The 20,666-nt window shown below is 34.9% G+C and overlaps 1 protein-coding gene across 1 annotated transcript in view; it reads right to left on the bottom strand.

Moving 5' to 3' along the window:
• Window positions 1–20,666, bottom strand: part of LOC145297500 (protein Wnt-5b-like) — a 533,122-nt gene that overhangs the window by 212,644 nt on the left and 299,812 nt on the right. Inside the window, exon 3 of the mRNA XM_080143397.1 lies at window positions 2,806–3,098. Within this exon, the coding sequence (XP_079999523.1) occupies window positions 2,806–3,098 (293 nt within the window). The remainder of the gene's footprint in view (window positions 1–2,805; window positions 3,099–20,666) is intronic.

Here is a 20,666-nt window from a genome sequence, read left to right on the forward strand (position 1 = left end):
GTTGTGAGAAATCAAGGGCCCACTACCTGGGTTTAAAACTTGAACTCTATATGATATGCGCAGATATTCGATTGTTCAATTAAAGTTCTTTTTCTCTCTGTGAATAACAAAATGAAAAGTTTCCGAAAACGAAACAATTCTTGCATGATTATGCCCATTAACGTGATATCGTTAAAAAATATTTATAGCTCTAGTATTGCACTATTGAGCTATCATATTTAAAGTGTGCTGGAAATGGACGTTTCCAGATACTATGAATAGTGTGGACTAACATCACATAATATTAGGTTGGTGCAAAAATAATGTCATTTTTGACATGAAGTCTAACGTCCAAAACGACCTTATTTTTGCACCAACCTAATAACAAACGTAATGTATGTTTTATAATTGTTAACTATAAATGTGTTAACCTTTCTTTGGTCTTGGTCTTAGTTTTAACGCTATGTTTGGAATATATGTTTAATACATGATTTTTAAATAAAATGACATATATTTTAACAAATGTATTTTCTAAAATCTTAAAGAGTCTCTTAGCAGAACGAGAACAATAAAAAATAACGGAAACCTCTGGTCAAACAACAAAGACGACAGTAATAACAATTAAGAGATATTCGCCCATGTATGGAATATTGCTGTCACATTTGGGCTGGTGCATCTGCTACTAGTCTCTTGCTCCTTGACAAGGTTCAAAAGAGAGTCGCAAACCTGATAGACCCTGAACTGGCATCTAAGCTTCAGCCTTTGTCCCATCGACGAAATGTTGCATCCCCCTGCCTGTTCTACAAGTATTTTAGTGGTGAATGCTCTGGCGAACTGCAATCACTTGTGCCCCCACGACGTGAGCACCCTCGACAAACCCGACAGGCTGCTAAATCCCACCCCCACACTGTAGAGATTCCTAGATGTAAAAGATCTTTCTACTCCAATAGTTTCTTCCCCAGAACCGCTAGACTTTGGAATTCCATTCCTGGTCTCTGCTTCCCCAACAGTACTGACGTGCAGAAGTTCAAGTGTAACGTGAACCGACATCTTGCTGCCCAAATTCCTACATAGTACCCCAGTAGCTGTGGCCCCTGATGGTAGCCCCCTACACCAAAGTGGCAATTTGCCTTGTTTGGGGTGAACATGTAATAAAAAAAATTTTTTAAATGAAGTTAGTTATTGTTTCTGTTTCTCGGAGCAACCTCACTGAAAGGGTGGAATCATTACCAGTAATAGAAAGGAGCCAGCTTTTTTCTTTGACAAGAATGGTACACTTTATTTTAGCAACGATCACCACGTAATGAAATTTCATATCCGATACACATAAATAATCAAAAAAAAAATACATTTAACGTATGCACCTGTACATATATGCTGGATGTTTATTTATGTATCTCAAAGATAATTCAGGACAACATAGTACTAACTTTTTCCACCGTTGTTTTACCGAGCATATAACGCATGGCATTATATGATTTCATTTCGTTTTAGTTTAACTCATAATGAGATGATGCATGTTTTGAAACACATGCGTGCACCAGAGTGTTTTTTTTTGTTTTTTAAATAAAACGATGTTCTAGAAACGCGAAAGGCAACTGTCTCATTTAAGTGTTGATTGGTCGAATATATTTTCTGAACAAGAGAATACGTATCTAATTGAAATCAGAAAATGTTTTTCAAGAAAACTAGATATTGCACCAACTGCATCTGAAAAGACTTGTGTAGAATTAGTGCTGTTATGCAGATACAATAGTTGGATTATTCGGTTGCTCCAGACTAACCTAATCAACACGCATTAACACTCGCATACACAAATAAATAAATAAATAAATATATATATATATATATATATATATATATATATATATAAAGAGAGAGATGGATATATATATATAGAGATATATATATATATATAGATATAGATACCCATTATCAATTTCAACTTTTTTGTGAACCTATCTTAGTACATGTAATCATTAGCATGCAAAGAAAAAATTGAAGCTTGATATTACATCATATGGTAAAACAGAGCAACACACACAGACACACACACACACACACACACACACATATATATATATATATAATCTGATGTTATTAGGTTATTATTTTCAAGAGGTTAAGTAACCACTGAAGTTTAACGAGGTTAATACAAGAGTGCTCAATACCTAAACTCCTGTTCAGGTCAACTTTATACCTATTAGTCCGAGCCAAACGATCTGTTTAATATGCAACAACGTTTGCAGGTCTTCTGCTGGTTTGAGAAGACATGTGATTGCTCATAAGAATCCTCTTCAACCTCCAGAGGAAGTCAACTCAGTGGATCATGCCCAATTTGTATGCCACATCTGTATATATACCGTTTATTTAGCGTATAAGACGTGCCTTAATGTTAAGAAATCATCTTTAAAACTAAATAGTTCATAAGATACCGGGTTTTGCAATCTTTCTCCTATGCTAAACAAACATGGTTTCGTGATTTAGCAGTCGTCGATATATGATAAATTTATGAACATTTGCTCCAAATTTGTACCTCGTTTTATCTGAATGTCGCCTTATACGCCGAAATATACGGTATATATACATATATATATATATATATATATATATCGTGTGTATATATATATATATCGTGTATATATATATATATATATATATATATATATATATATATATATATATATATATACATCGTGTTAGACCTTCTCGCTGTGGTCAGATATGGTGAATGTTTCAAGCGGAGTTTCGAAACCCGATCGCGTGTATTGTAGTCAGCAATTACCTTATACATGCCCATAAACTTTGTAAAAGAAAGGAACTTACCCGCCTTCCTGCTTCGTTGTTATGTAGATTCATAAGCATGCGTGCTAAGCCTCGGGAAAAGCGTGGGTAATTCCGTTCTTTCTCGCGTTTGTCGATAAAACCAAGAGCAAATCTGTATCCATGTTCGATGTTATCACCACAATCGCCCCATAACCAGTCCTTGTGGATCGTTGGGGGTCGTGGTGCTTTACTGCATCCGCAACGGGACAGCTGCCCTTCCTGACAGGCCCGACTGACGGAATAAACCACACCGGCGGAAGATACGGCATGTGTAAAGCCTGTCTCTCGACTACCTGTTAAATAAATGAATATAAAGAAACAAAATGAGAATGTAAAAATATTAAACAGTTGGTTTCGTATTTCGTATTGCATTTTAACAATAAGTCAGAACATATTTACTATTTTCTAGTGTTGGATCGATTAATCGGAATCGGAATCGGAAATCAAAAACATCGGTAATATTTGGGTTATCGGAATCGGTATCGGAATCGGTATCGGGATCGGAAAAATGTGTGCCTATTTTCCGATGCCAACAGCGAGTCATTTTATTTGATTTTCTTTAAAGAAAAAATATTCTACCGCTGATAGTAAGACTAAAATAGTGAATATCTGTTGATTTTAACTTATTATAAAACCAAAATCGATAGATCATCCCTCACAAGTGCATCCTTATGTTTAAGAAAATATCATTTGTTTTTACGGTAATCATGAAAAATAATTTTATAGTTAAATATGTAGAGATTTAGAAAGAATCGGAATCGGGAATTTGATACGGAATCAGTAAAAATACTGGAATCGTCCCATCCTTACTAATTTCATAAGTGTTGATTTTGTTTCATACTTCTTTAAGCCCAAAAATGCATTAGTTTTATAAAGCGTTAAGAGCTACTAGAATATGAATCACAGATTGATCGAGGGTAGCCTGTGTTGGGAATTGGCCAGCACGAAATGTTTATGTTAAAATTAAATTTTCTTCATGTTGGTACGGACGGGAAAACAAAAAGCAGGAAGGGAATTCAAAAGACAAACGATACGAATGGGGAAGCTATTAGAGTGGAATATTTTTTCCCAGACGTTAGCGTCCTTTTCGGTAAAAAGGGTGAGATTTTGTTGCTGGTATGGTGGGTTGGAGTTATTTTCGTTAAAAGAGATTAATTTGAATTCTTGCATGTTGGTATAATCGGAAAAAAATGAAGCAGATTGAGAATTCCAAAGACGACCTAACAAACGAAAGAACCTATAGAAGTAAAAAATCTTCCAGCATATAATAATAATAATAATAATAATAATAATAATAATAATAATAATATATATATATATATATATATATATATATATATATATATATATATATATATATATATATATATTACAAGGAACAACGGATTTACAACTTATCAAGGCCCGAAAACACACTCGAGGAGATGGTTTAATGAGTGTAAAGTGGTCACCGCACAAAAGCGTAGTAATCGGTAGTGGTATGCGTGTTCGTATTTACACACACGCACACACACACACACACACACACACACACACACACAGACTAGCAAACTTCCGACCTAAAATTGGGCTTTGACCTTGAAAAATACTGTGCATCATCACTAGGTTGATGGCCATCATCATGTCAGATTTTGTCATAATCGCGCCAGATGTCTGGGCTGTATGTGAGTACATATACATGAACTATGACCTTGACCTTTCCTTGAAAAATAGTTTGTACCATCCCTTGGTGGGGGCCTATCATCATGCCTGGTTAAGTTATGGGCAGCCCTTTTATATGGGCGGTAGGATAGTTGCACACTCTCTATCTCTCTCTTTCTCCCTCTCTCTCACACACACACACACTCACACACACACACACTCACACACACACACACACACGCATGAACACTACTAGTTTTTACATATAGATGTATTAGTGATAGGACGATTCCAGTATTTTACCGTTTCCGATACAATTCCCGATTTCTATAACTTATACATTTTAAATATTTTACTATATTGTTGGTATTTTCCTGATCTCTGTAAAAACACATGTATGTGAATATATTTTCGCAAACGTAAAACACACACTTTAGTTTTACTGGAACTTTATAATTAGTAAATATTTATTATTTTAATATTACTTCTAGCAGTAAAAGATTTTATCTGAAACAAAAATCAAGTAGAAAAAAATAAATAAATAAAGGTATCGTTTTTCAGATCGAAGAATATGTGCAAAATTTACCAATATTCCAATATCAATCCAATGATAAAAAAAAATCCGATTTTTCCCATTCCCGATTCTGATTAATAGTTCCAACAATAATATATATATATATATATATATATATATATATATATATATATATACTAGACTACCCGTGACCCGTTAGGTCAGTATGTTATATTAGCTATGGAATTCATGTATGAGCGTGACACTTGTGACGTAAAGAAAATAGTTTGTTTTTTTGACATAACAGAAACATTTTTATGAAAGTATATTAAAATGAAAAAAAGAATACAGATAGATTTCTAGGAGTCATCCTATTTATTATAATTGATTAATTTTGAAAAAAGAAAAATTACAGTTACTGAATTATAAGTGGTTGGCCATACTTATAGGTAAATATGCACTGAACAGATACCATAATACTTATTATAGTTAAATTCAGATTTTGATATATCTGTTTTTTTTTTTACATCGTTCATTTCTGTATTACGTTTACGTTATTTTAAACCCCACTCTTTCCATAGCGTCCCAATTGTTCTTTTGTTTATGTTTTTCTTTTGTTTTTGTTTTTCACGTTCAAACTATCCAAAAAAAAAAAAAAAACAATTGTTAATACTGTCTGCTTTTTTTACACCGTTCATTTCTATATTACGTTTAAGTTATTTTAAATCCCACTCTTCTCATGTTAAATAATAATTTCGAAATAATAACGTTAATATTTCAGTGCGCAGGTTATGCGCGCATGCACAACCGGATGTCGTAAACCGGAAAGTGGATTACATACATAGTTACAAGGTCATTTGAGTTTTATAATTATATATATAATGAATTTCAACAAGGGTGGTTGGTAGTAAGATTTTTAACTTAGCTTCACGCAAGTCATGGCATATTTTTCTCCTCAAAATTTGAAAATGGTTTTGAACCTTTTTAATTTTTGTTTTTTAATATTTCGTCCCTGATGAAATCAAATATGCTTGAAATCGTCTGCACATCGTTGCAAGATATGACTGTATTTACATAAAGAATATATATATATGCTTGTGTGTGTGTTTGTGTGTGTGTGAGTATATATATATATATATATATATATATATATATATATATAAGAGCAAATACTTAATAAAACATGTTAAAAACACTTTGCAAAAGAGTTAAAAATATATTTTATCTGAAAAGGAAACACTTAATAAGTGGATAGTATTTAATCCACGGATTTTCGAATAAATACTTTCCTTCTCATCAGAGGGTAGGAAATTAGCAAAATGCGGGATCGGATTTTGCATACAAAAGTATTTGATGAAACTGCAAGTAAGTCAAAGATCTTACTTGATAACAAAAAGTGAAGCAGAGGGAATATTGTGAAGAAAAAGGTGATTTTACGTGAATGGATAGTCACGTGGAGAAAAAGGTGAAGAAATATATATATATATATATATATATATATATATATATATATATATCATGACAAGATGACCCGTTTTGAAATCAACGGGGAGGGTCAGCTGTCCAGTTTCGCCCTTACTTTTCATAAACTGGATCGAGAAAATTTCCTTTTTTATTAATAAAATCGAGTGATATGGGAAACGATACGTTTAATATAAAATGGGAGACGATATGCTTAAAAATAGCGATATAGTGTATTAGAAATAAAAGAAATAGCACGGGATACATTAAATGTCGTATGATATCACATATAGTTTTTTTTTTAATACACTATATCGCTATTTTTTTAATGTACCACCTCTCATTTTATTTTAAACATATCGTCTTCCATTTTACTCGATTTTAGTAATAAAAAATTAAAAGTGAGGGCGAAACCCGTCAGCTTACCCCCCCCATTAATCCTCCCCCCCCCCCGCATTTTTAATCATGAACATCAAAACCGGTCTTTCTGTCATGATTTCAATAATGAAATTTAGTACCCCGCATGAAATTATATATATATATATATATATATATATATATATATATATATATATATATATATATATTTGCTAATTCCTGCCCTCTGATGAGAAGGAAAGTATTTCTTTGAAACTCCGCGGATTAAGGACTATCCATTTATCTAAGGTTTCCTCTTCAGATTAAATATGTTTTTAACTCATTTCAAAGTGTTTTTTAACATATTTTATTAACTGTTTGCTCATATATATATATATATATATATATATATATATATATATATATATATATATATATATATAAGGAGGAAAGAATCCGCTAGAAGAGATTTCCACAAGCTTGGAAAGAATCTACTAGAATAAGAAACTGTATTACAATGAAATATCCAGCATTGTATTGATAGAAACCACTAAACTGGCGTCTGAAACGAGCTGATACAAAAGAAGCGATGAAAAGGTCAAACGGTTCTGAAGAACGCATGCTATGATAGTATTTACAGTCAAGACTGAGACTGGCAACATTACTTCCATGAGGGAGAGAGTTTGCAGAGAAGAAAAAAACTGGAAAACTGAATGAAATTACATGTACGAGGGGCGTGCAATAAGTAATGCTCCTGACTCACTTCCCATAGCAGTAGAGCAACGAAACTTGGCAATGTTATTAGTCTTTCTCTACATAGGAACCACCCAGAGTTATGCATTTCTCCCATCGTTTCATGCAGCTCTGAAGACTGTTTTTGTAGAACACCCCAGGTTTGTCCTCCAACCCTGACGTGACTTTAGAAATCAAGGCTGCATCATCTGGGAAATGCTTTCCTTTAAAAAACAACTTCATGGCTGGGAAGAGGTGAAAGTCAGAGGGTGCAAGGTCAGAGGAGTAGGGAAGATGGGGGGGTGTCATAACCACACTTCCGTGCTTCTGATCTGGCGACATGCGAGTTATGAACCGGAGCGTTGTCCTTTAGGAGGAAGGTACCTTTGCTGATCTTAAAAGTGAAGCATAATAGGCTCCTGTAATTGTGGTACCCTTTGCCAGGAAATCTGTCATCACTACTCCGCCCTGGTCCCAGGAAACTGTGAGCACGACCTTGCCAGCGGAGGGCTGCATCCTTGCCTTCTTTGGAGATGGTGAGTCCAAGTGCTTCCACTGCATTGCCTGGACTTTGGTCTCTGGATCATAGTGATGGGCCCAGGTTTCATCCTGTGTAATTAGTCTTTTGAAAACTTTGACTCATCTTCTTGGCATATCTCCAAATTTATCCTCGAGCACTCGACGCGTCCTCGCTTCTGGAATGGTTAGAGAAACCTGGGAATCTATCTGGCAGACACCTTATGCATATGGAAATGGTCATGAAAAATAGTTTCCACAGACCTTGTACTAATCTTGACATCTTGCGCTATTTGGTGAATAGTAATGCGCCGATCTTCCAAAATGGCAGCCTCAACTTGACGGACAGATTACTCATCAATGACAGAAGGGGGCGACCACGTCTGGGAGCTGTTTCCACAGACTTCCGGCCATGTTTGAATTCACTATGCCAGCTTTTTACAAGGTCATATGATGGAGCATTATCACCATAACTTTCTTTCATTTCATCAAAAGTCCCCTGTTGTGTGCGCCTTTTCAAATACAAAAACCGAATCACTGCTCGACATTCAACAGGCTCCATTTCACACCTGACTCAGTTCAAACACCTGTAAAACAGAAACCACAATTAGTTTGGAGCTGTTATTTGCCACATAACCCGTAGAGATATAAATCATTGCACATGGAAAATTTCAGCTAGATCAGACAACTGGCAGTTGGCCAGGGGCATTAATTATTGCACGCCCCTCGTACGTGTTTGCACTTTACCAAGAACCCTCAAATGGGACAGATATTCAAAATCCCCAAATATAACATGTAGAGTCCACATCCATTACCTCTCAATCCACATACGTATTAAGACTGGAAATTCCTGTTCTGCACTAAGATTATTACCACTTTTGTCCCAATCAATATTTCCTCATATGAAAAAGTGATGTTTTGTTTAAGTATTTTTTTTTCACACTGAGGTAAGCAAATCGGGACTTGAAAGATGGACTATTTTCGTTGTGTAACTTCCACACCTCTTTCCGATCCCGTGTTCACCCGAACCTCCCCCGACTCGACGTTTGGGTTCGTAGTTTTCACTACCCGACCCAGATTTTTCCTCTTTTTTTTGCCACCTGCGCTTCTTTGTAGGTATAATGAACCCGCAAATTAAATGCTTACAGATGATCCACATAAAATGTCAACACACCAAAAGAACAACGCAAAACAATCCTTATCCAACCGTTCGTTGTTTGAAGCACAATAACCAGTCCATAACAGGTTCTATAATAATAATAATAATAATAATAATAATAATAATAATAATAATAATAATAATAATAATAATAATAATAATAATCTGGCATCGGCACGACTGACACCGCACCAAATAGTTGAAGGGTCAAGGAGGATGGAAATATTGAGGAGTGAATGCACTAACCAGGCCTCCACTAGATGAGTCCAAGGAGGACTGTGACCTTGGCGAAGCTTATTGCAAGTAAAACTCCAATGACTGAACGCAAATTTATTTACAAAGTGTATCAAAAGAGGTGGAGAGAGGACTATATTGTAGTCAGTTGGAAAGCAGGAAAATGGGGCAGAGGTCCACAGGTGCGCAGTTCTAAGAAATAAGCTTTGTTCATGGAATCTACCCTTAGGTTTTGGCACAAATAAAGAGTGGGGGAAATTATTGATAATGGTTTCAGCTAGACGAGTGTGTTTCTTGAATGTTTGGCAAGGGATGACATAGGTTGGAGCTCAGACGAGCACTTGCTATGAAAATAACCATAAAGCAAAACAGGCTCGCAACGTCTCTTCTTTGGGAAAGAGGTTGCAGAGAAAAGAAAAGCGTATCACCTATTAGGTTTTTTCGGCTTCGTTGTATCGATTCGCGGTTTGTTTCTTACTTTTACCTTTTCGATAAATACAGACGTGTCTCCATTTCCTCTTTTTTCTTCTCTTTTTCTCGTTCTCATTGTGTTAGTCTGCCTGCGTGTCCGTCTGCCTGCCTGCCTGTCTGTCTGTCTGTCTATTTTACTCACATTCACCTCAAACAAGGCATGTCGCTACTTGCAGCTACTATTTGGTATCATGCATAGGGAAGATAAACAAGATGTTTGTTTACGTTACAATTAAACTTATGCATATCAGTGCAGTCAGATAAGTAGGTAGCAGGAAGGGATTTCCAAAAATCTACTTGTTCGAGGTGAAAAAATATTTATATATTTATTTAAAAGCTTTCTGGCGTTTAGAGACTTCAACAGTGATGGGGTGTGATTTTGTTACTAGGCGGGTTTGTGATTTTGTTATTAGGCGGGTTTGTACGACGAGCAGCTACAGTTACAATGAGTTCATCAGGGCACATTCTATTAAAATACTTTAAAAACAGCCACAGAGGTGTAACACTGCGGCGATGGGACAGGGGTTGGAGCTTAGTTGACAAAGTAGGACCTAGTAGATTGGAGACTCCTTTTGGACACTATCCAAGAGGGAGAGACTAGCGGTAGATGTACCATCCCAGATGTGGCAACAATACTCGATGCATAAGCGAATGATGGCTTTGTAGAGGACAGGGCATTCTCAGATGTGAGTAGTTGTTCGAACACAAATCAATGTACTTGTCTCAGTTCATGTTGCCTGTTAATGTAAAGTGGAGGAGTGTGAAGGAAGAATTCGCAGGTTGGGCGTTATTTGCCATGGATATCGGTGGTTGGAGAGGCTTCTTGTAATTGTTAAAAGAGGACAGCTTGGTCTTACAAGCATTAAATGTTACCATCCATTTACAGCTCCATCTCGCTACGGTCTGGAGAATTCTGCTAATGTCTTGGATTTATGTACACCTGTTCTTCCCTCCTGCATTTTATAGAGCGTTGTATCATTAGTAAATATACTCATTTCGGACACAATATTATCAGGGGGGTCGTTTATGAATATCAGGAATAATAATGCTCCAAGGATCAACGCCTGGGGCTCTCCTACAGTGATGTTATGTTGCTTGGATGTACCTCCATTAATGACAATCTGTGTGCTCTTATTGTCTAAGAATCATCTAATTATATATAGTATTTGCCCAGTTATACTGTACGATTTACTTTTCATTAGCATCCCTTTATGCCAGACTTGGTTAAAAGGCATTGGATATATCAAGGGTTACAGCCCTGGCTTTGTCCGCCTTATCCAGTACATGTTATTTTCGTTTAAATATGACCGTTAAAATATCTGCAGTAGAACAACATTGCTTAAATCCATAGTGTTTGTCAGAAAGATTAGCTTTTGCGAAGTGATAAATGTATTAAAGATTTTAGTGACGAGAGGGAGGAGATTGATTAGGCGATAACTGAGGGGGTCAGTCCCTTAACAAAAAATCTTGTACAGCAGTACCACAGAGACCGGTTCCCAACTACAAGGGAAGCAAGGTTCAGCAAGATATTTGTTGCAGAGTTTAGAAAGTACGGGGGCTAGCTCAGCTGAGCATTTCTTTGCTGAGGGATAGGACATTCTACCGGATGCCAGAGATCACCCTTAATTTCAATCTCTCCAAGCGAGAGATGTTTTTAAAACATTCTAACCGTTCATTTGAGTGCAATTGTTTCTATTTATCTTGTACTGGTTTCATCGGGTATATTCGCTAGTTTTTAAAATTCTTTACAATGGGCTCGGTTGCTCCTGTAATTACTGGAATTATGGAGATCTTTAAATTCCAGTATCTTTTCCTATCGTACACAAGGTTTTGCTATTGCGTTATCTTCTTCCTCTTACCTCTGTTAAGTTAGCACTATTAGGGGCACTTACTTGAACAAGGGTTGCTACTTTCTCCTTCTTGTCCTATATCAATATATCAGACTTTACAGTTCCGTTTTCTAGGTACATAGTTGCGTTTTCTAGGTACATAGTTGCAGAAATTTCTGTGTCTGTACCTGTGTGTGTGTGTGTGTGTGTGTGTGTGTGTGTGTGTGTGTGTGTGTGTGTGTGTGTGTGTGTGTGTGTGTGTGTGCTTCTCTGTGACGTTCGGTGTTTGTTGATTTAACTCGTTCTGCTGTTTCTATTTAGGCATGACTAACATTTCTCCTCCAAATCTTCTGATGTTCAATTCAGAAACTAAAGCCACCCTCCTCAATACCAGCAATGAAAACACACTCATGCGCTACCCAAACCCCGTCTACACACACACACACACACACACACACACACACACACACACACACACACACACGTGTACGCACTAGCACAAATGTCCCAAGATTACAAGTATGTAACAAGGACAAAAAAAAAATAAAAATAATAACAACCCCCACCCGATAAAATAAGCACTAAAAAAAAAAATAATAAATTTAAAAAAAAACTTAAAAAAAAATTATTGAAGTAGGAAAATGCGCTGAAAATAAAACAAAATAAAAATGACGTTTTAAATAATAAAATAAAACGTTGACACACGGAAAAAAGGAAGTCACGTGACCAGTGTCACATAAATATAATTTGACGTGTCGGCAGATGCAAGTCTTTCGAACGGCGGGTAGATCAGAAAGAGGGTCTCTCTCTCTCTCTCTCTCTCTCTCTCTCTCTCTCTCTCTCTCTCTCTCAGTCTCTGTCTCTCTCTATCTACCTACCTACCTATCTATCTATCTCTCTCTCGATATATATATATACATATGTATATACATACCCCTCTCTTTTTCTCTATATATCCATCTATCTATCTACCCTTGTATTCCCCTATCCCTCTCTCTCTCTCTCTCTCTCTCTCTCCCTCTCTCTCTCTCTCTCTGTATATATATATATATATATATATATATATATATATAGAGAGAGAGAGAGAGAGAGATGTATGTGTATGTGTATTTACATATTTTTTATTCTCTCTCTCTCTCTCTCTCTCTCTCCCTCCCTCCCTCTTTCATAGCCATACAATCCCGGATGAAATAAGGACAGGGTGGATGGTTGGTTGAGATACAAGTCGATTGGAGAAGCAAACATTGCGTACCCGTATCGTGTCGGGGTGACGCTATCACAAGGAACCACCCACGCACTCATTTGCAGATGACTGTACCTGGTTTTCCAAGGATAAGACACACCACCATCTTTTTGAAAACAAAAAAAAACAAAAAAATGCACTGCCAAGAATTATTTACAACACTTATAAAGGTAGTCACTCATCAGAATCTTTAGTACTGATAGACGTTATGAAGTCAACTGGCTCGACTGTAGTTCTACTAAGATACTCGTAAGTACGTAAATAGATTTACACAGAGAAACACCCGCACACGCACACATACATGCGCTAGGGGCGTTCCCAAATTAATACACCCTTTTTTTTTAACTAAAAATAACGCCGAAGAGGTATAGAAGACGAGAATAGTACCAAAACAAATAAATTTGTGCTCCAGAATGTATTTACCAGTCATAGGTTGGTGGTTGTGCATACACACTCAGATCGCGCTTTGTCACTCACATCTCTGTCGCCACTCTGAAATCGACGAACCCATCACCTAATTATGATTACGATTAACGGCATCGAATTCATAAATGTTCACCAGGCGCCAATGAATGTTAATCGGTCCGATTTTTCTGCGTTCATGATTTCAGTGACGCATATTTGCTTCTGACGTACATCCGTGACAGGGGTACATTTCTTAAGAGTCTCACATCGTACATATCTGCAACAGAGAGATGAAACTATTTTGCATAAGTTTAGTCATCATAATAATCTCATTTGCAACACCCTCTGATCCATTCTGCGAAATAAATTTAAAAAATAGAAAGCAGTACACCGGAATGCACCTTGTATATTTATAGTGTTATTAGTTGGTGCAAAAATAATGTCGTTTTTGACATGAAATTGAACGTAAAAAACGATATTATTTTTGCACCAACCTAATAATTAAACAACTTAAGGTATCAACACACATACACACACACACACACACACACACACACGCACACACACACACGCACGCACACACACACATATATATATATATATATATATATATATATATATATATATACAGAATGGCTTCCTTCGATCTTGACAGACTATGAATACCCACTGTAAGGGTTTCTGCGCGTGAATTTTTGTGGCAAGAGTTGCGCAATAAACAACCACACCTTTCTTGAGTTGACATTGAATGGAGGTTCATGACGACTGGAAACAATGCCGAGATAAGCGGAAAGCACATGCAGCACCTAGAATTCCCAAATGGTCACCTATGTGGTACTAGCCAGGCTCAACCTTGCTTAACTTCGGTAATCTGACGGAAACCGGGGTGTCAACGTGCTATGTGGCAGCCACGCGCACAGATATATATATATATATATATATATATATATATATATATATATATATATATATATATATATATATATATATATATATATATATATATATATATAGTGGGGAGCAAATATATTTATTACATTTTTGTTTTCATATTTCTCAAGAAATATCAACTTAATTTGAATAAAATTTACACCTAATATTTAAACAGATATTATCTACAAATGAAAAGGAAATGGGCATACACTAAGTTGATGAATATTTTTTAACAAAAACTTAAGAAGTGATCGGCCACATAAACTAAATGATGCTACTGCTCCTTACATTGCTTTTAACGGGAAGAAAGAAAGACTTCTGTTTCGTTCAGAAATTTTGAAGAATTTGGAAAAGAAGGTATTGAACATTGAATTGTGCAGGCCTGTATTCTAGATTAACGAGACTCTATCGTTGATTCATATATATATATATATATATATATATATATATATATATACATACCAGTGGTGAAAAAACCGGACTGGAGTGCTCAATGTTTAGCCAGAGTAGTATATAGGAAATTTATTACTGTGAGTCCAGAATGAGTTTATATATTGTTTCAGCTAGAGAAAGATCCTCAAAAAGAGGAAATATCCAACTAGCATCGTCAGAATTCATAGATGGACTCCATGGACTAGCTGAAACAATATATAAACTCATTCTGGACTCACAGTAATAAATTTCATATATATATATATATATATATATATATATATATATATATATATATATATATATATATATATATATGATTTAAATAAAATATTCGGAAATTTCTCGAGAGCTCTTTCGACTATCATCTCTTCAGGGAAAAAATCGATAGCAAGCAAAACAATATTATTGGCAAAATTAAATAGCACTAAAGGGGAATTCGGATTTGCCAAAAATTAAGAAATAAAACAGCGTTAAAAAGCGACTAAAAATTGGCACACGAGGGGGGGGGAAGAAGGAAAAATGGGGTCAAAGTTCCCCTGAGAGAAATAATGCTTCTGTTATCTCCTTTTGCCGGCACACCAATAGAGACAGACTCCAAAATATTTAAATGGCTTTTGAGTCTGCTCTGTGTAATACCTAAAACTACTCTAACACATCCCCTCCCAGCGAGGGGGACCTTTGTGGCCTTTTGGCCAAGATCGATGTATAATATTTGTTTCGGCAGATGCTGCAATCAAAGACCGTTGCCCTTTCGGCAATCTTCTGATCGATGTAGGGGCAACCCTACATACCAGTGTGTAAATCACTATCCAGCTCTCATTTCCCACCTCTCGGGAGCTGGTCCCCTTTTCCCTCCCCCCTCTTTCTCCACATTAAAAAACGGCCTTGTGCCTAATTTGCTCAGTGGGGAAGCAAATAAATACACTACCTCGAACGACTCTATTTTATATTTATCGGCACAGCATGGATTGTCGACCAAATGCTAGCCAACAGCAGAGTCCAAGGCTGCATACGGAGAGAGACTGCCAGATCCTACCCCCTACCCCTGTCTGATTTTAGATGGAACGTGCTGGTTTATACGTGTAAACAAATTCAAAGATCTTCGCCCAACATAACCAGCCTCGCGCTGGCATTTAAATTGATAAACACTATTACTATTTTGGGTGTAGGGCAAATTGAATGAAGGAAAAGCAGGTCTCGTAGTGTATACCAAACGCAAGGAAACAGAGTAGATGCACTTAGAAAGACTTCTAACACTCTATTTAGACAAATTCATACTCTTATCCCCTATCCACCGTAGTTTCAAATAAATCGGGCACTTCGCAGGTCCAAACTTTTAGGGTATTTGAAATCATCAACCTTCTTGTCAATGCAATCATCAATAAGGTCCAATGAATAACCATTATTGATAAATATTAACCTTATCTTATCAAGTTCGAAGTCTAATCTGTTAGGTGAGCATATCATGAGACCTCTATGTACCAGTGGATTAATAAAGCCGATTTTACGTGATTTTGGTACAAAAGACGACCAGTTCACATAGAAGCCAATGAAAGTAGGCTTCCTATAAATGGTATTGAGAAAGCCCCCTCTTGAACGTTCGACAAGAACATCCAAGAAAGGATAAAAATTGTCCTTCTCACTTTCCATAGTGAACTTCAGAGTTCCATGCAGAGAATTCAACATTTTATTGAAAAATGCTGACGCTTCATTTTGCGATGTAAACATGACAAAAATGTCGACAATATATGTGGTGGGTATTGTTCCAGAATTAAGCAGAACATATTCGTAGCAACCGACAAAAATATCAGCTAAAGTTGGGGTCAGCGGATTCCCTATTGAATCCCCGTTGACCTGCTAGTACATAATGTCAGCGAAGTTAAATTCCACTGATTTGGTGTACATTAGAACAAGTTCAGTAAATATCTCTTGGAAAAGCGTGGAGAAGCCAGGAGACCGCCATAAAGCGCGCCCGTACAAATACGTATCGTCTAATCTAACGTGTAACTCTTAGCAAAGAGACTAGAGACATCAAATGAACACATAAAGGATGTCTCTACATTCGAATCCAACCCAGGTAGATACTCAATAAACCGAAAAGAATCAGGGATACAGTGCGTGCTGTATAATTCACGCAGAGGTTACAAAATTTCGACAAGCCACTGAGCCAAAAAATGTTGAGCAGAACTTATCATAGATAAAATAGGTTTTAGTAGAACACATTGCTAGTGGGTTTTAGGTAGACCAGACAATCGTGGACGTTGTAGCCCAGAGAGTCTGATCTCGTCATAAACGTCCTTGCAAAAGAGGTTCTTTTTAAATAATGCAAGTAGGCATCTTTGCATTTTGATCTCGTTTTTGCAAGTATTATGCATCAAATCGACAGGGCCAAGTTTCCAGAATTTGGAAGCATCGTTGAGAACAAATAACATTTTCTCAACGTAATTGGATTCATCCATAATTACAACTCCTGTTCCTTTATTTGGTTTACATATATAGATGTCGCCATTTGACTTCAACGCTTTAATAGTTTTAAATTGAGTTTTATTCCAAACAAAGTCGCTATGATCAACAGGAGTATTGCTATATCGGTGTGCTTAATCAACCAAACTAGATTTCATCCCAGAGATATTTTCCAGGAAATAAGGAATGTTATGTGTAAGCTGAGAAAACAAATAATAATGAGAAGAATGTTTTGTTTGCTATCGGTTTTTTTCCTGAAGAGATGATAGCCGAAAGAACTCCCGAGAAATTTCTGCATATTTCATTTAAATCTATATATAAGTTTTGTACCATAAAACATTTATATATATATATATATACATATATATATATATATATATATATGTATGTATATATATACATATATATATATATATATATATATATATATATATATATATATATATATGTATATATATATAGTGGCGCAAAAAAGAAAGTCCGCATTTGTCATTTTTTCAAAAACCACAGATTAAAACAATGTAACTGTTCAAACAACCTATATTTAATTTGATTCGCCTTTTATTCGTCTATAATTTTACATGTTCATTTGTGACTTTTAATTAAGGTATCCTAGCTACAGGTTGTTTAAACAGTTATATTCAATTGAGCTTCAATTTGCGATTTTTGAAAAAAATGACGTACGGGCTTTCCTTTCCATTGTATATATATATATATATATATATATATATATATATATATATATATATATATATATATATATATATTGTATTTTGTGTACAGAAAGTTGTTAGATGGGACATTGGTACCATCGGTTTCAAGCCCGATGATTAGGACCGTTTAAAATATCCATATCAAGCTCCATTCAGCTAATACTCATCTCATACTCATGAGTATTGGCTGAAGAGAGATTGATATGGATAGTTTAAACAGTCCTAATAATCGGGCTTGAAACCGACGGTACCAATGACTTGTCTCATCTAACAACTTTCTGTACACAAAATACAAAATATAAATACGCTCTTATATTTTGGATTTTCCTTTTAATTGAGCACTCTGCTGGATTTCTTTTTCCAAAACAACTAATCCTATATATATATATGTATAAATATATATATATATATATATATATATATATATATATATATATAAACATATATATATATATATATATATATATATATATATATATATATATATATATATAAACTGAGGAATCAAAATCAAAAATCAAGACTTGGAAAAAGGTGTTGATGGCAACAAAAGGTGTATTTTATTTTACGTTACATTTGTTTCCATGTTCGGTCGAACAATTTAAAACATTATATCGTCTGAAAATTTTTCAAAACCAGCATTTCTTCAGACTTTATGAATAAATACACTTTTGACAATAGAGCATTTTTGAAGAGAAAGAAGAAAGAAAAATTCCCTTACGGGAAAAGCATGCGAGAAACATTTACCTTTGCTGTAGTTACGGAAAAGCCCATTTGAATATTAATATATCGTCAAATTTAAATATTAATATATCGTGATTTTGTCATCTGACATCTTAAGTTGGTCGAATCCATGCTTATTTACTTATTTTCTTACTTTACTCCCTGTTCTAAATGTTTTTACCCAAAAATGCAGGAGTAGACATCTTCTTATCGGAGTGTAACACATTTGTAGCTATTGGGTGGGTTTGCTGTCAGAATAATAATTAGTGGATATACAATGTATTATTTAGACCCCTAAGAATACAACAAAGGAATTATAAGACATGAGCAGCATGAGTGATTAATAATTAATAGTTCATTAATAACAGATGCAGGTTAAACCCATGGATAAAAAAAACAATTTTTAAAGATTAAAAACATAATTTATATCTTTAATTTGTTAAATAAGCCATCTTAGAACGTTCTGGATCTGTCTGATTAAATTAATTATTAAATCACAGACGCCTTCTAGTAACCAATGAACCGAAAACATCAAACGACCTGAATTATCTCCCTTTAGCTGTTATAGAAAATAAAAATCGACCCAATTTCCAACAGAATTAACTAGTAGCAATAAACAACATAATTGGATTATCTCCCTTCATAATTGTCTTTAGAAACGATATGAAAACATTCAAGTAGAATGACAATAAATTTTAAAATATTAAATAATAATAAATAGATTAGAATACCTCACTCGAAATGTTGTACAAGGATTTTTATATATAATACAGCCTTTTTATTTATTCTCATATTCAATTAAACTTTAAACCTAAAATGGTCTTAAATCTAAGTACCACAATAACGATAATCTGTAAACATTACTTGCCACTAATACGAAACTAAAATTCACCGTAACGTTATTGCAAGGTTCTTACGGCCATACTATAAATATAGAAATAAAAGTTAAAAAACTATTTTTATAAAAAAATTAATTATTGCGAAATAATGAAACAACGAGATCTAATTTAGGAACTAAACGAATGGGATATATATAAAAAATTAAATGGTTTAGGGTTTTCTGTGAAAACTTCTCATGACTCTGTTTTTAAATAAGGATACGAAAATTAGGCTATATATTAATATTTAAATGAGCTTTTCCGTAACTACAGCAAAGGGAAATGTTTCTCAGATGTTTTTGCCGTAAAGTAAACTTTTCTTTTTTCTTTCTTTTCAAAAATGCTCCATTATCAAAAGTGTATTTATTCATAAAGTCTGAAGAAATGTTGGTTTTGGAAAAATTTTCAAACGATATAACGTTGTAAATTGTTCGACTGGACGTGGAAACAATTGTAACGTAAAATGAAATATACTTTTTGTTGCCATCAACACTCTTTTTGAAATCTTGATTTTGCTTTCACAGTATATTAATGCTCAATTATGAAATATGATAATTTTGTAGCTTACTCCTAAAGTCAACTCTTTTTGGCTTAAAACTCATCTATATATCTATAAAAGTGAACGTGTCTGTCTGTCTGTCTGTGTGTCTGTGTGTCTGTCTGTCTGTGTACATTTCCCTACGCAATAACTCTGTCAATTTTTAGTCTATTAACTAAAAATTTGAAATACCGGGTACTGAGATTTGGGAAAATCGATGTGACGGGTGTCAGCCAGAAATTTGGCGGTTAAGGGGTCAAATTTCAACGATTCGACCTTTAAGAACTCTACTAAACTCCTCCGACAATTTTGGGTCTAGACTCTTGAAATTTTAAATTCAGGTTCCTTGAACCTGGATCTTACGTAATAAAGTGATTTGAGCCCGAAACAATAAATTTTAAGGGGTCATAATAGGGGTCAAAGTTTAAAAAATCAAACCATTTTTTTTTTGTTTTTTTGCTTTTTTTTGCACAGCATACACCTCCAAACACCCGAGCAACGCCGGGCACCCCTGCTAGTATATATATTAATAAATATATATATATATATATATGTATATATATATTTGTATATATTTATATATATATATATATATATATATATATATATATATATA

This window comes from Euprymna scolopes, chromosome 18 (assembly GCF_053919585.1).
Source record: "Euprymna scolopes isolate OS-2025 chromosome 18, ASM5391958v1, whole genome shotgun sequence".
NCBI lineage: Eukaryota > Metazoa > Mollusca > Cephalopoda > Sepiida > Sepiolidae > Euprymna > Euprymna scolopes.